The sequence below is a fragment of the Aethalodelphis obliquidens genome, unplaced genomic scaffold (assembly GCF_003676395.1).
Source record: "Aethalodelphis obliquidens isolate GAN/ISIS:26980383/991018 unplaced genomic scaffold, ASM367639v1 scaffold21, whole genome shotgun sequence".
Lineage (NCBI taxonomy): Eukaryota > Metazoa > Chordata > Mammalia > Artiodactyla > Delphinidae > Aethalodelphis > Aethalodelphis obliquidens.
In genome coordinates, this window is record NW_020837965.1 from 2,072,580 (window position 1) to 2,090,045 (window position 17,466).

The window sequence follows — 17,466 nt, forward strand, 5'->3', positions numbered from 1 at the left end:
TTATATCACTTCACATAAAATGTGAGACCCTTGTGACAGTATAAATCCATTTGTCCCCTTTTATCGTTTGTGCTAGTAATGTCATGTACTTTAAAACTACATACTTTATAAAACCCACAATACAATTGTCATTTCACTTTAAACAGTTGTCACTTGGAGAAATTAAGAAAAAAGAGAACCTTTTTTTGGAATGTTATTTATTTATTTTTTATACATCAGGTTCTTATTAGTTATCTATTTTATACATATTAGTGTATATATGTCAACCCCAGTCTCCCAATTCATCCCACCACCACCGCTTTCCCCCCTTGGTGTCCATACGTTTGTTCTCTACATCTGTGTCTATTTCTGCCTTGCAGACCGGTTCATCTGTACCATTTTTCTAGATTCCATCCACATATATGCGTTAATATACGATATTTGCCCTTTCTCTTTCTGACTTACTTCACTCTGTATGACAGACTTTATGTCCATCCACGTCTCTACAAATGACCCAGTTTCGTTCCTTTTTATGGCTGAGTAATATTCCATTGTATATATGTACCACATCTTCTTTATCCATTCGTCTGTCAATGGGCATTTAGGTTGCTTCCATGACCTGGCTTTTGTAAATAGTGCTTCAGTGAACATTGGGGTGCATGTGTCTTTTTGAATTATGGTTTTCTCTGGGTGTGTGCCCAGTAGTGGGATTGCTGGGTCATATGGTAATTCTATTTTTAGTTTTTTAAGGAACCTCCATACTGTTCTCCATAGTGGCTGTATCAATTTACATTCCCACCAACAGTGCAAGAGGGTTTCCTTTTCTCCGCACCCTCTCCAGCATTTGCTGTTAGTAGATTTTCTGATGATGCCCATTCTAACCAGTGTGAGGTGACACCTCATTGTAGTTTTGATTTGCATTTCTCTGATAATTAGTGATGTTGAGTAGCTTTTCATGTGCCTCTTGGCCATCTCTGTGTCTTCTTTGGAGAAATGCCTATTTAGGTCTTCCACCCCTTTTTTAATTGGGTTGTTTTTTTTTAAATATTGAGCTGCATCAGCTGTTTATATATTTTGGAGATTAATCCTTTGTCCGTTGACTCATTTGCAAATATTTTCTCCCATTCTGAGGATTGTCTTTTTGTCTCGTTTATAGTTTCCATTGCTGAGCAAAAGCTTTTAATTTTCATTAGGTCCTATTTGTTTATTTTTGTTTTTATTTCAATTACTTTAGGAGGTGGGTCCAAAAAGATCTTGCTGTGATTTATGTCAAAGAGTGTTCTTCCTGTGTTTTCCTCTAAGAGTTTTATAGTGTCCGGTCTTACATTTAGGTCTTTAATCCATTTTGAGTTTATTTTTGTGTATGGTGTTAGGGAATGTTCTAATTTCATTCGTCTACATGTAGCTGTCCAGTTTTCCCAGCACCACTTATTGAAGAGACTGTCTTTTCTCCATTGTATATTGTTGCCTCCTTTGCCATAGCTTAGTTGACCATAGGTGCTTGGGTTTATCTCTGGGCTTTCTATCCTGTTCCATTGATCTATATTTCTGTTTTTGTGCCAGTAGCATATTGTCTTGATTACTGTAGCTTTGTAGTATAGTCTGAAGTCAGGGAGTCTGATTCCTCCAGCTCCGTTTTTTTCTCTCACGATTGCTTTGGCAAAGATAGTCTTTTATCACCCATATGCTTACCATTATAATTGTTCTTCATCTCCTTCTGTAGATCCAAATTTCCATCTAGTGTCATTTCTCCTTATCCCGAAGAACTTCCCTTAGCATTTCTTGCAGTACAGATTTGCCAAGAACAACTTCTCTATTTGCTCTATCTAAAAATATTTTTATCTCACCCTCATTTTTTTTTTTTTTTTTTTTGCGGTACGCAGGCCTCTCACTGCTGTGGCCTCTCCCGTTGCGGAGCACAGGCTCCGGATACGCGGGTGCAGCAGCCATGGCCCACGGGCCCAGCCACTCCGCGGCACGTGGGATCCCCCCGGACCGGGGCACGAACCCATGTCCCCTGCATCGGCAGGCAGACTCCCAACCACTGCGCCACCAGGGAAGCCCTCACCCTCATTTTTGAAGGATCTTTTCTATCTATATAGAATTCTGAACTGAACATTTTTTTCTTTCAGCACTTTAAAGATTGTCATTCCTTTGTCTTCTGGCCTTCATTGTTTCTGACGATTGTTCTCCGTTATGTAAGTCTTTTCTCCTTCCTCTGATTGCTTTAAAGCTTCCTTTTCATCTTTGGATTTCAGCAGTTTGACTGTGATGTGCCTAGCTGATTTGCTTTGTATTTGTTCTGCTTGGGATTTGCCGAGATTCTTAGGTCAGTAAGTCAATATGTCTCACGAAATTGGAGAATTTTAGGCCATTATTACTTCTAATATGTTTTCTGCTCTGCTTTGTCTCTCCTTGTTCCTGGGACTCCAATTACCTGTATGTTAAACTGCTTGATATTGTCCCTTCGGTTTGTCCTGTGTGGTTTTTTTTTTGTCCCTGAAGCATTGTTAATTTTCCCCTTTCCTTTATCTTTTTGTTCTTCAGATTGGATATTTTCTGTTGATCTGTCTTCAGGTTCACTGATCATTTCCTCTGCTGTCTTCAAACTGAACTTTTCATTTCAGATACTGAACATTTAAATTCTAAAGTTCCATTTCTTTTTTTTACATAGCTTCTATTTCTCTATTAGATTCCCCATTTGTTCATTCATTATGACCATCTTTGAAATCCTTGAACATATATTTATAATAGCTGCTTTAAAACCCTTGTCTGTTAATTCCAATATCTGGGTCATGTTGGTGTCAGTTTTTATTGTTTTTACTTTTGACTATAGGTCATGTTTCTTCACATGTCTAGTAATTTTTGTTGATATGCCAGACATTTTGGATAATACGTTGTAGAAACTCTGGATTATGTTACCTTTCTTTGAAAAGTGTTGATTTTTGTTTTAGCAGGCAGTTGAATTATTTTCAGATCACCTTGAATTTGTGAAGACTTGGTTTTAGGTTTTGCTAGGTCAGGTCTGTTTTGGTTTTGCCTTTAGTCCCAGAGCAAATCCCATAGACCCAGGACGTGGTCTTTACTCCTAAGGTGTGGTTTTTCTGGGATTTCAGTGGAAAATCCAAGGTGTGTATCAAGTACCTTTAACCTGGAACTCATATTCCAATCTGTGTCTTGCCTGCAGTGGGCAGCAGCTGAAATTTTACCTCCACTCTTTTTTATTTTTAGCCCTTCAGCAATTGCTTTTCACTGAGTTTCTTGGAGTCTCCTCCATGACCAAAGGATTTTAGGGGAGTTTATATGCAGATTTGGGGCTAACTCCTTCCCAGGATTTCTCCCTGTCTATCTTTAGTGACTCTGGCAGCCCCAAATTTGTCCTCAAACCAATAAAACTGCAGCTTCCTGCTTGAATTCTAGCTGCTCAGTTGCTGCCCAGACTGGAGAGTGCACTCAAAGGGAAAATCCATTTAAACATGGATTTTTACCCAGTGCAGTTCTTGTCTTTCAAGGATCAGATCCCTCCAGTTTCCCTACTGCTTTTGTTTGCCCACTAGTGCCTTCAGATAGTTGTTTTCTATATTTTGTCCAGAGTTTATACTTGGTATCTGTGTGAAGGTGAGTTGAATACAAACTGCTCCCCCATTACTGGATCCAGAAGCTGTCAGTTGCTTTTGGATTGTTTCAGACTACACTGTGGTTTTTTTTTTCAAGTGGTACTGTTGGCAAGAAACGAATGAGAGTGGTTGGTGCAGAAACAACAAACACTTTCTCTTGGAATAACTGACGGGCATTCAGGTGCCTTAGCTATTGAGACAGGACGTGTTCTAACATCCCTGGTGATTTGGGAGTAATGATCAGAAACATGGGTATGCAAGAGGCCCAGAGACATGGGATTCAGTCCCCATGATGTAAGAGCTAATCCTTGCAGGTGCTGTGCTGAACACTCTGTAAAGGTAGTCGAGAAAGAACTCTGAAGTTATAGATACAGAGAACAAACAGGTGTTTGCCTGAGGGGAGGGGGCGGGGGAGGAAATAAATAGGTGAGGGAGATTAAAAGGTACCAACTTCCAGCTGCAGAATAAATGAGTCATGGGGATGAAATGTACAGTGTGGAGGGATATAGTAGTAACTATGTAATATCTTTGTATGGTGACAAGACTCATCGTGGTGATCATTTGGAAAAGTATAGAAATATCGAATCACTGTGTTGTGTAACAGGAACTAACATAGGTCAATTATACTTCAAAAACAAGCAGACTCATGGAAAAAGAGATGAGGTTTGTGATTACCAGAGGTGGGAGTGGGCGTGGGAGTGGGGGGAGGGGGAGTTGGACAAAGGCAGTCAGAAGATATAAACTTTCAGTTATAAGATAAATAAGTTCTAGGGGTTTAATGTACAACATGATAAATACTATGAACCCTGCTGTATGATATATATGAAAGTTGTTAAGAAAGTAAATCCTAAGAGGTCTCATCACAAGAAAAAATTTTTTTCTATCTCTTTAATTCTGCATCTATATGAGATGATAGATATTCATTAAACGTACTGTAATAATAACTTCATGATGTGTGTACATCAGATCATTATGCTGTACCCCTTCAACTTATACAGTGCTGTACGTCAGCTGAGTAGGAAGATTTACGGGTTACGTGTACCCAGGCCATGCCTTTTGCACCAGGCCATTGTCACCTGGGAGCAGTCGAGCGGATGGCCTTACGCCTTTCTCGTTTGTGAAAGGGTGGGAAGAGAGCCTGAGAAATCAACCTTGGGCTTGGACTGAAAAGCTGAAGAAGAGAGAGAGCATAGCACGTCTTAACACTGGTCTAGGAGGATGTTTTTTTCCAAAATGAGAGAACCAAGAACAATGTAGCACGTTTTTCATAAACTAAATTTATTCACCATCAAGGACCATTCTTTATTCTGGTTTGTGTCCTTCCTAATTTGGGGAGCTTGAACAGATCCCTTCTTTAATGAAATAGTGGTGAGAGGAAATAGTGTTGTTTTTTTTAAAGATTCTTAACAAAATTAAAAGCTGTGAACTCGATACTGCCAACCACATCCCACCCCCACCCCCACAAACAAAGTTTGTTTTTCGAAATACTGGCTGTCCATGAAATCTGGAAGTCTAGGAAACACAGTTCTAGAAGGTTAAAACAATATTTTAGGGTTGCTGGGCTCCCTTGAAATCTTGTGAGGAGAGGTAGTGAGGTGTGTGCTAATTTGCCAGCCATGACTTGGTCTCGCCCAGAGCACCTTCCCTCGCCTCCAGGGCCACCGCAGGGTAAAGGACTGCAGTGCGAGGCCTGTGTTGTCCGTGGTCTCACAGCGGTGAACAGAGTAGGGATTTGGACGGGCATTCCTCTCTGCATCCCACAGGATGGGGAATATTCCCAAATGTTCCCACGTACCCTATCATAAAGAGACCCAAATCCCATATTTCAATACACAGTCCTCAAACTGCCCACTTCAAATGACGCAAGGGTTAATATTTTTCCACGCTCCCTCCACTTCTTTTCCATCAATGCCCTTGAGGGATTGTGAGAGATCAGGTTTCCTAAAGCAGCAAGGTTACAGCTTGCTTCTCTGCTCTCCTTCTGTTCCAGGTTATCCCAGTCTGGATTGGGTTGAGGTAGCAAGTCTAGGCTCTGCTTATCCGAAGTCACAGGTGCCGGGAGGGCTCGCTTCCTGGAGTGCTGGGAACTCACATCCTCCACACTGTGCGTCCTTCCGGTTACACACATGCACATGGGTTTTAACAAACTGAAAGGAGTTACGAGAATGACAAAAACTATAGGTTTTGATTTATGATGCAAGTTGAAAGGAATGTTTATTTTGGCTGAACCGAAGAAAGTCTGGGGGAACAGGGTATTTCTTTATAAGTGTGTGGAAGGTATAGACCCAAGAAAGCTGATTTCGGATGACCCAGAGGGATGTAATTGAGCTTAAGAGGATGCCACCCAAGGTAAGAACATCCAGGATGAATTTTAAGAATGATTTTGGGGGCTGAAATCTGTTCTCTTTGGATCAGCCTCTTTAACAAATGGCTGGCAGCCCTATCCCATGAGTCATTTGAAGTGGGCAGTTTGATGACTGTATTGAGATATGGGATTTGGGTCTTTTTATGATAGGGTATGTGGGAATACTGGGGGGAGTGTGACACCACGAGAGTAATCGCCAGATACTGTGTTTGCCTGAACATCACATTTATTTCTCAGTGAGCAGAGGGACTGTGACTTCCTCCTCTTGGTTCAGGCAACTTGAAAGAATTTCTCTCTGTTCAGGGAAGCTGGACTAGGTAAGAGCTGGACCCCTGGAATGAAACTTGTGCAAGGCAGTCCCAAATAAAAGGCCCTGCTATGTTTACCTCCCCCAATCTTCCCGTTGTCTCAACCCTGGGCATTAAGGATTTTTTTCCTCCAAAGGCTGCATTTCATTACTTTTATCATTTCTTATAAATAATATAGTAGCCACTGTCACCAGCACTTATTAAGTGTTTGCTCTGTGCCCAAGAGTGGGTCTGTAACAGACTCGTGATCACTCTCATTTTGTGCAGGAGGAAAAGAGGCTTAGTGAAGGTGTGACTAGCCCAAGGCTACCTAGCTTAAAAAGTGAGGATTCTAGAATCTGAGCCCAGGACCATCCCTCCTTTCCCTCCTGTCCCTCTCCTCCCTCCCCTCCCCCTTAAACTATAACTTGAAAACTATAGCTTTCCCTCTCTACTTCTTTCTGGCAAACTCCCTCCCCCCTGCCCCCCAGTCACTCATTCTTCAAAGCTACTGCGCTGTTGGTATGTGGAGAGTATCTGTGACATGCAGTAAAGAGACAGCTACTTTCTAAGTACAGAGATTTATATTAAATTCAGCCTAACACAGTTTGGCATAGTGCTCAAGCTGTTAAGGTTTATTTTTGGCATCACTTTTTAATCCTGACTTTACCCTTAACCCTTCCCTCATCTTGCCTCACTAAAGACGTAAGGGTTAGACCAAGCCTCTTGCTGTTCCTCCTGTCTTACTGAACATATTTATATTATCAGTGCATATAGATTTGGTTCCAGGACACCTCCTCTGACTCCCCGCCATGGATATCAAAATCGGTGGATGTCAAGTCCCACAGTCCACCCTCCGTATCCATGGTTCCTCATGGATTCCACCAACCACGGATCGTGTTGTACTGTATTTCCTGAAAAAAATCTGCATATCAGTGGACCCGCATAGTTCAAACCTGTGTAGTTCAAGGGTCAACTGTACTTTGTGCCCAGAAGATATATGAAGGAGGTGGTCCTTTTGGTTTGGTCTTCCCAGGTCTTAACCTTGTCATTGATCTAGTCTCTCTTGTTCTTGGGCACTTTGTTCCAGTCCAGACAGATTCTTTTCTGTAGCCGCTGTGTCCTTTCACTCCTGTTCTAGCTGGCATGAACCTAGCGTCTGGGAAATCATGTATCATCTGGTTCAGTGCCAAGCTTTGGTGTCAGAAACCAAATTGGATTTGAATCCTTGCTTCATTTCTTACTGCTAGGATGATTTTAAATTAATCTCTCAGCTTCAGTTTCCTCGTGGGTAAACTTGTTGCACAGTAGTGGACAGTTCACAGGGTCTCGGGGATTCTGCAAAGTAATCCTTCTAAAGCTTTGGCATAGAGTAAACCCTCAGTAGATGTTGGCTGTTATTATAATTATGAGCTATCAATTAGTTAATGTATTCTTTCTCATTGGCTAGGTTGGCTTATTCACCACTGATCAAATCTGTGTGCTTACGTATTCTCGTTTCTCCCTGTAACCTTTTCTTCTCTGTTTTTTGTCCCCACCCGCTTCATACAAGTTCAGATTGAATATAAACATTTCATGTCATCGTTTACATCTTTTTGCCTAGATACCCTCTCCCTGAATTGAAAAATACAATTCATAGACTCAGAGAATCACAGAATTGTAGAATTGGGAGGAATCACTTCTACTATGAGTTAAAATCCAGGATCATGAAACTAGGTAGTGGCAGAGTCAGGACTAGAGCCCAGACTAGAAGCAGTCTGGTCTAGTGTTCTTTCTACCACATTTTTTTCCTTACCCAAATTTCACATATGCATATATGCACAATTAAAACACAATCCACAGCAAATTGGGGGTGGGGTGAGAGGTGCGGGGAGGCACTTTTATTTAGAAACTCATTCTCCCGTCATGTCTAGTCCTGGCAGGGATCTGACCTTACCTTTTGGGTGTAGAGTTGTTTTCTGGCCCTCAGGGTACTGGTGTTCGGAGTTCCCAGCCACAGAGTGGAGAAGGTCCCTGTTCCTGTTCAGCACAGGTCTTCATTGAGCAGATACACCTACGAACAACCCTCGTACTGGTGCTCTCCTCTTCCCCACCCCTGTCTTTTTTCTCTTTTGTTAATCTGAACTTCATGCATCTAGTTTTTCTTTTTTACCTTTAGCTTTTCATTAAAATTTGAAACATCCAGAAAAGTAGAAACAATAGTACAATGAACAACATACACCCACCACCTAGGTTCAATTGTTTTCAACATTTTGCTGTATTTGCTTGAATGATAATTTTTTAAATATTTTAAAATATGTATTTACATGTTTTATATATAACTTTTTGCTGAGTTATTTCAAAGCAAACATCATGAAATGTCACTTAAATTCTTCAGCATATATCTCTGAGAAATAGGGACATTTTCGTAGAAATCCACAACTCCACACCTAACAGTATTAGCAATTCCCTAATACCATCTATTACCCAGGCCATATTCATTTCCCTCAGTTGTCTCCAGAATATCTTTTATAGCTAACTGTTTTCAAACCAGGATCCAATCAAGAACCACTCTACTAAGTTTCTCTCTCTTAAGTCTCTTTTAAAAAATTTGGAATAGTCTCCACCCCAGCCCCCTTTTTAATGGTATTAACTTTTTGAAGAGTTTGGGCCAGTTATTCTCAGAGTTTCCCTTGTGCTGGCTTTTCTGATTCTTTTTTCCTAGTGTCACTGAACTTCCTCCTCTTTCACCTGATCTGCAGTAAGCCGGAAGTCAGATTGGAAGGCTTGCTTACATTCCAGCTGAATGCTTGGGGCAGTATCTTTTCCTGGGTGGCACTGTATGCCTCAGGTGGTAGCACATCACGTCCCCATTGTTGACGTGCTAAGTGTGATCACTGAGTTAGGGTGCTGACAGATATCTCTGTTGTCAAGGAACATTTTCTCCCTCGCACCTGGCACATAATGTGTGGGGCGATTCTTTGGCATCAAGAGAATGTCCAGTTCCCTGTCAATCAGTCTTTCACCTAATGGCTTTAGCATCTATTGATGATCAGGTTTCTGTCTTATACTAAAATAGAGTTCGCATCTTGCTATGTCCATTTCAGCTTGAAAGAGCTACATTTATCCATAAGGGTTCAGTTATAAGCTTGCATGCTCCATTACCTGCCATGACCTTAAACCCGTGAGGGGAAGACTCAGGTCTGTGACGAATTAGTTGTCAGACCCAGGTTGAGGCTGGAGGAAGAAATTGGCAGAGATGGAACTGTGCCTGGTGGACAGATTTGAGGAATAAATGCAGCCCCTGCAGTGTGCGCACCTATTAATAAATGTTAGTCTTCTCTCTCCTCAAGCACATAAGAGCAGCTTTCCTGGGTCTTCCGTCAGGTTGCTGGAGGAAGGAAAGGAAGTTTGTTTTTAGCCAGAAATCAAGGGTTGGACATGGGAGGTGGGAGGTGGGAGGTGTGCAGTGGCTCTTGCTTAACTGAATGCCTTTTCTTTGGGGAATTCATGCGTGTGTTTGGACTGGCTTTTTGAAACAGGCTGCCGTTTGGATTTTGGACTGATTCACATTGTGGGGTTTCTCCAGGACTTCTGAGAGTGTGTGAGAAGTTTCTAAACTCGAAAGGCTCCTTTTTTGGCACTGCAGTATCTTTTCTATTTCGGCATCTTAAGAATCTGGGGGAACCATATAAAGATCAGAAACAAGTCTAGCCCTAAAGGCTCCCTGTGACTTGGTAATTCCAGTTAGTTGAATCCTGGCCCATTCGGATGAGACCATATAAAGTGGCCGTTTCCTGAATTTCCTGCTCTCTGCCTCTCATCGGCTCCTTTTTGTAGAAAGCTGGTATTTCAGGACCGCAACCACCAGTCACGTGCTTCCACCCCTTTACTCGCAGTCATTTCTGCCCCTGTTTATTTTTGGAGAGAGCACATTTTTGCTTCTCTCCAGGAGCTATGCGGGGTCCTGCCCCCTCCGTCCATCAGGCGGCAGCCCCGGCAGGCCGTGCTGCTTTCCCACACTCGGAGACGTGACTCCAGCTTTTAAGAGAGAACACGAGGGATGCACTGCTTAAGGGCTACCGTCACCCGCTCCTATTTCTGTCCCTCCTGGGGTTGCACATTTTAAGACTCTTTCTTTTTTAAAAACAAGTTTGGGTAATGTTACCTGGCGGTAAATCTGCCAAAATTGGAAATCGTTTTCCCAGCAGATGTCTTGGGGCCATGCCTTATTTAAAGGATAAGCCAGGACTTTTGAATTCTAGGTCTAGGTCCTCTCTTCTTTCTGGCTTTTAAGATCATTCGAGCTCTACTCTCTCTCACCCATCTGGGTTTATTTGTTTGTTTGTTTGTTTTTCCCTCCTTCCTAACACAGGGATAGGAAACAGATTTATTCCAGAGTCATACCTCATACAGATGGGTAATGTCTTCCCAGGTGCTTGGTCAAGGAGGATTGTGGAGTTGGTGGGCTCGGTGAAAAAAAAAGCCACAGCTGTCTTAGACTAAGTTTCTAGTTTCAAGGATGGAGCAAGAGTAAATTCCTTTTTCTTTAAATGCCCAGGTCATTACACAGAGAACCCAGACGCACAAGATTTGAGAAATAATAACTCACACATTCATGTCTCCTCTTGTCCTACCCACACCTGGTGGGCAGGAGAGGGAAGGACCCCTGGCCCAAATGGTGGGGTCCGTAATGAAGGGTGACAACTTCTCAGCACTTTCTGTGAGGACTGGGCTCTGACAGTGAGCTGGGGAGGGCATTCAGGCTCCCAGAGCCGCCCAGCATCTGATCTGTCACCACAGGCAGGGAGAGCACAGCAATTCTGGCAGCTGATTCTAAAAGGAGCAACAGCAGGGTCTTGGTCTAGAGTGTGTCCTGTGTTTCACGTCGTCGTGGGGGGAGGGCCGCGGCGCTCTTTCTGAAACTGTGCTAACAGGTGTCTCGATGACGTCGTCATAGCTCTTAGGGAGAGCAGCCAGATATTCAGGGGCTGGACTGTCCATGCAAAAGAACCCACCAGACCTTTGAAATTGTATTGTGAAAAACCAGTCACCCGCTTACGTTTCAAAGATCATTTGCACCTAATTTTAAACTACTCCATTGTGATCAAGTTGCATCAGCTTTCGCTTCCAGCCTGCGTTGTACAGTGATAGGTGCTGAGGACCTTGGACCCTGACCAGTACAGTGATCAGTGAACAGCATTTGCTACAGCCTGAGTGTTATGTGCTATCCTGGTGTCACTGCACCTTGCATCTGGTTGCTTCTGGAATGCTTTTCCTTTACATTTCTGCTTATCTTTCCAATCCAGGGCCAGCCCCACTTATTCCATAAAGCTTCCGTCAACCTCCTCGTCCTCAGCACTTCCCACGCTGGTACGATTCTGTGTAGCCTTCAGTCAGGCCTTGCAAACGTATGCACGCTTGTCAGAGCGCTGTCTGAATGATGCCCCAGGAGAGTGTGGCCCAATAAAAACCACCAAAGGTGACGAGAAAACTGCAGAGTTTAGTGGAACTGCCCCAGGGCTGAGGGATTCCTCCTCAGCTTCACCTTTGGACCCTGATGCAGCCTCTCGCTGGAAGGACTGTCAGTTCCTCCATCCCTGATACCTACCTCCCCACTCCAGTGTGGCTTTGGCGTTTTCAGATTAAGCCCAATGTCCATCACATAGATTTCATACAGACCTGATACACCCTGAATTCTGCCTCTTTCCAGCCTCATTGGACCCGGGGTATCATTTGAGGACAGGAATGACGTCTTCTGCTTTTTCTAACTCACCTGATGCGTGTAGGACAGTGCTCAGCTCCCCACATAGGAACAAAGTTGAATTATGGGGAGAAGCCTTTGTCACTTGGTAATAATGGTTAATTACATCTGTCTCATGGAGACAGGGTATTTGTGTTTTTTGTTTTGGTTTTTTTTTGTGGTACGTGGGCCTCTCACCGCTGTGGCCTCTCCCGTTGCGGAGCACAGGCTCCAGACGTGCAGGCTCAGCAGCCATGGCTCACGGTCCCAGCCGCTCCACGGCATGTGGGATCTTCCCAGACCAGGGCACGAACCCGTGGCCCCTGCATCGGCAGGCAGACTCTCAACCACTGCGCCACCAGGGAAGCCCGGAGACAGGGTATTTGTGTGTGCCCGTAACAAGACTCATAGTAGGGAGTATTTATTAAAAAAAAAAAAAAACGAAGAATTTCTTATCCTAGGACTCAGAGTATTAAATCATGACCATAAGGATTCCCCATCAGGAGAGACATCTCCCGCCAAACACCCAAGCCCTACCTTGCAGAGAGCTGAGTTCTGCCCGCCCCCCATCTCCCGGCCACCTCAGTGCTCTCTCAGAGGTTGGCCAGGACTCCCAGTGGGGAGCAGGGAAGGCCACTATAACCCTGCCCCATTTGGTGCAGAGAAGTACTTTGTAACTCTTCCTCTCCCAGGTGATCTCAAGGAAAAGCAGCCTATACGGTTTTTACAACATTATGTCAACTCCGGAAGTCTTCAGTTATTAGTGCAAAAGCCCCTTTGATTTGGGGACTAGTTGTTAAATTCTTCGGCTGCGGAGGAGTGACTCTTGTGTGGTGGTCTTTCTGTTTCGAAGCTGCTGTCCTAATTTAGCAGCTGGCACTGTTTCGGAGTGGAAAGAAGATGAGAAAAGAAGTGTCTTTGTGTTACGTCTAGGCCGAAGGGATTCTCACTCATCCTTCCAATAGCTGTGACTTTCTGGGGTTTGTGGTTAAAGAAGAGAAAGCAGATCATTTGGGGGTTTGGAATCTTAGGGAACTTTATTAACCATATGATGCATCAGTAGTCAAAATGACAGCTCAGGCCAGGCTCAGAGGAGTCTTTATTCCCCCTCTTTTCCAAATGGTACAGTATATGTTATTACACGTGGCCTAACCTTTCAAATATTGACATTAGTGATGCTGCTGCTGCTGCTAACAGTGAAGATATAGTACTTGTTATGTGCCAGGCACTGCTCTAAGCATTTACCATATAGTCACTAATTTAATCCCTCAACAGCTCAGTGGTTACTCAAAGGAGTGAGTTTTGACCTAAATTTATGTCACTTATGCTCCTTTCCCACGATGCCTAATCTTTCACAATCCCTCCCCAGTTCAATCCCCGCTCCTCTTGTCCACCACCACCTTTTTTTTTTTTTTTTTGCTGCGTTGGGTCTTTGTTGCTGTGTGCGGGCTTTCTCTGGTTGCGGCAAGCAGGAGCTACTCTTCAATATGGTTCGCGGGCTTCTCATTGCAGTGGTTTCTCTTGTTGCGGAGCACAGGCTCTAGGCGTGCGGGCTTCAGTAGTTGTGGCTCGTGGGCTCTAGAGCGCAGGCTCAGTAGTTGTGGTGCACGGGCTTAGTTGCTCTGCATCACGTGGGATCTTCCTGGACCAAGAATTGAACCCAAGTCCCCTGCATTGGCAGGCGGATTCTTAACCACCGCGCCACCAGGGAAGTCCCCTCCTGTCCCCCTTGTCACCTACACCCCATGGCAGAAAGCAGAGGTGGGGTCAGGACACACAGGTTGAGAAACCTTGCCAAGGCCACCAGACCCCTTCCCTTCTTCTTGTAGACTATCAGTGGAAAAGTGCCAAATAGGCCTGGGCCTCCTGACACCATGGCAACACGGATTTCACGTGGGTTTATTCTGTCCAACACCCAGAGCAAAGAGCAGACAACAGGGGATCCCAGCTCTGAGAAGCTAGTTCCAGGGCCACACACTCAGATGCCACAGGGGCTAGGCAGGGCACCTGGGTGAGTGAAGTGGGACTGGGGGTTAGACACAGGCATACCTGCAGTGTGCACACTGACGTGGTAAGAAAAGATCTCACTTCCACCCAAGAAATATGCTTGTTCCCATTTTTGTCAAAACATCTGACATAGCTTTCATTTTCCCACTTCCAGTAGGCCTAGGAAGCGAGAGAGAATTCTGTACTGGAAGAGAAACAACAGCACAACCGCCATCGTAATAGATGTCAACTGGCACCTGACTTCAGCAGGAAGGAGAGAGACAGAGCGGGTGGGGGCCGTGGCGAGCTAGAATGCACGTGTCCAGTCACCAGAGGGCGGCTGCTTCTCAGCCCCAGCATTGCTAGAGTTTCCAGTTTTCCGAGAGAAGCCGGAGAGTCCTGTTTTGTGTGGAAATCTTACAATTTTTAGAATGGTAGTTTAAATTTAAAAACAGACAAAAACCACTGTATGGCCAAACCAAATATGCAGTTCCTAGTTGGGACCTCCAAATTCAGGAATGCACATTGTCACAAGATGGTCCTACCCTTGGGTAAAGGAAAGTGGGATGTTATCTGGAAAAGCATAGGGAAGAAAGCTGTGGGCCAGATTCGTTTAAAACCTCCTGTAGGGGCCCGATATGGTTCAGTTCCAATCTCTTTAACATTTGCAATGCCTTCCACATGGTAAGAGCTGAACAAGACAACGTTCTTGGTCTCTGCTTATACACAACTTTGGCTTGTGGTAGTTTGGGCTTATTCTGATTCCAGCTGGTCCTTATAGTTCCAACACTCAGTGCTGTCTGAGCAGCCTAACCTCTGAGCTTCAGTTCCAGATTCCTGGGACAGAGAACTTGATTGGTTGTGACTGGCTCTGACTGGTGCAGCCCTGGTTCAGTCACCTGTGTCTAAGGGAAGAGGGGTCCTGGGATGGAAGGCTTCTCCATCCAGCCTGGGGACCGGTGATTGTGTGTGGCAGGGATACTAAAAAAGGATGCATGGACTGGGAATTAATGGTGGGGATCTCTTCGTTCATCTTCTTTGGGTTCCCCCCGAGAGAGACAAGCAATAGTGCGTTTTCTACTTCTACATTTTTGTTGTTTCTGAGAGTACAGAACCTCATTACTCAAGTTTGTTTTCTCTAAAGTACTACTTAGGTTTCCCAGGAGCTGAGTTGGATGCAGGCTTTCCAGGACTTGCCTTCTCCTCCATCAGGCCTTTCCAATAGTTTCTGCTTCATCCCGCAGAAAGACTCCGTCTCTAGATGGAACATGTCCTTGGCAGGCTGGGGTGCTACCAGAGAAGCAGGAAAGGAAACACATCTTGGTGTAAAATAAAAATATCAAAAGTTAAAAGGTATTTCACCATATTGAGGGAATGTTGTCTTAAAAAGCTGCAAGCTAGGTTTTAAGCAACAGATTGAAAGGGCATTACAGTGATTTTAGCGCAGGAGTCTGCAGAATACTTCCCGCCAAATTTGGCCCACTGCTTGTCTCTGTAAAGTTTTATTGGAACACATTACACCCAGGTGTTTACTTCTTGTCTGTGGTTTGATTGCCCTGCAGCTTCAGAGTTGAGTAGCTGCAACAGAGACTGTGCGGCCCACAAAATCAAAAATAGTTACAAGAATTCCTGCACTTGGGTTTGTGGATGTATCTATTGCAGGTGAATGCTTCCTGCCCAAATAACTTGAGTAGCTTTTTAACCCACCACTTGAGTTTGTGTCTTTGAAGCAAGCCTCTCTCTTATATTTTTATTTTATTACTTTTCTTTTTATAAAAGTGATATAAATTGACGGTAAAAAGGAATTGGAAAATGCACAACAGCATAAAGAAGGAAAAAGGAATCGCCATAATTCTTTCACTGGATCCTCTCATTCATGCACTGATAGCTGATTAACGCTACATGTTCTGTGTTAGTGATCTTTTCACAAAATTAGAAGCATATAGCTACTATTTTGAACATGTTTTAAAAAGTTAGCACATGTTGAACTTTCTCATATCATTAATTCCTTTTTAATACAGTTTTTTATTATTGCATAGTATTTTCACATGTGTATTCCGTGATTTACTTAAATTCCTTATTGACATCCAGTTATTCATTATATTCAAAAATGACATTGTGTTTCTCTCTGATTATTTCCTTGGGATAAATTCCTGGGGTTAGAATTGCTGGCTCAAAAAGTGTGAGCATTTCTAAGGCTTTCAGTAGACGTTGCCAGATTGTCCTCCAGAAGGGTACGAAAGCACCCAGGTTTCATAGTATTGTATTTGCATTTGAAGGTTTCAGAAGGTTGGTTTAGGTTACCTTAACCTCAGCCCTGTGTGCTTGAACGCTGGTCTTGGGTGACTGTTTTGTTGACGTCTCTTCCCTTGCAGGCTCCCCCTCCCAAGCCACCACGCAGGCAAGGAGGCTGGGCAGATGACTCCATGAAGGCTTCCAAGTGAGTGCTGGCAGGTCACGGGGTGGGGGGCGGGGGCGGGGGGCGGGCAGGGGACACTGTGCTCCTGTGTTGTTCTTTTATTTTTTATAACCGCTTTACTGAGATGTAATTCATATACCTTACAATTCACCCCTTTGAAAGGTACAATTCAGCTGTTCTTAGTATATTTTCAGAGCTGTAGTGTCATCACCACAATCACTTTTAGAACATTTTTATTACCCCCTAAAGAAACGCCATACCCATTAGTAGTCACTGCCTGTGTCCCCCTGCAACCTCCCCAGCCCCAGGCAACCACCAACCTGTTTTCTGTCTCTCTGATTTGCCTATTCTGGACATTTCATGTAAATGGAATCATATGTTACGTGGTCCTTTATGACTGGCTTCTTTCACTTGGCATGTTTTCAAAGTTCCTCCGTATTCTAACATTCTGTGTTTTTCTTAAAGTTACTTCCTTTTTTTTTTTTTTTTTTTTTTTTTTTTTTTTCGGCGTTTTTTTTTTTTTTTTTTTTTTTTTTTTCCGGTACGCGGGCTTCTCACTGTTGTGGCCTCTCCCGTTGCGGAGCACAGGCTCCAGACGTGCAGGCTCAGCGGCCATGGCTCACGGGCCCAGCCGCTCCGCGGCATGTGGGATCTTCCCGGACCGGGGCACGAACCTGTGTCCCCTGCATCAGCAGGCGGACTCTCAACCACTCTGCCACCAGGGAAGCTCTTAAAGTTACTTTCTAAACAGAATGGACTTGCCTGTTAGTTACTGCTGGATTACAAATCATTTTGGTCTTTAATCCCTTGTAGTAAGTCTCAGACGAAAGGTAAACCAATATACATGTATGTATGTATATACGTTTACTACACCAGTGTGATGGCCAACGATAAACTCAGGGAAGGAATTTCTTTTTCTCAAAGAAGAGTCATTACTTTTGTTCAGAATTTCCTTCAGCAGTTGTTACCTTCAAAATAGCACTATCAAAAATATTTTTTTCCAGTTTTCCCCCCTTCCTCCTCCCTTCCACTCCCCAGCTCTAAACACACACACACACACACACACACACACACACACACACACACACACA

General features: G+C 43.8%; 1 protein-coding gene across 3 annotated transcripts in view; it reads left to right on the top strand.

The window, feature by feature from the left end:
- IFT43 (intraflagellar transport 43) overlaps window positions 1–17,466 on the top strand; it is an 86,404-nt gene that overhangs the window by 16,298 nt on the left and 52,640 nt on the right. For all 3 annotated transcript variants that reach the window (XM_027120094.1, XM_027120093.1, XM_027120095.1), the window contains exon 3: window positions 16,332–16,396. In XM_027120094.1, the coding sequence (XP_026975895.1) occupies window positions 16,332–16,396 (65 nt within the window). The remainder of the gene's footprint in view (window positions 1–16,331; window positions 16,397–17,466) is intronic.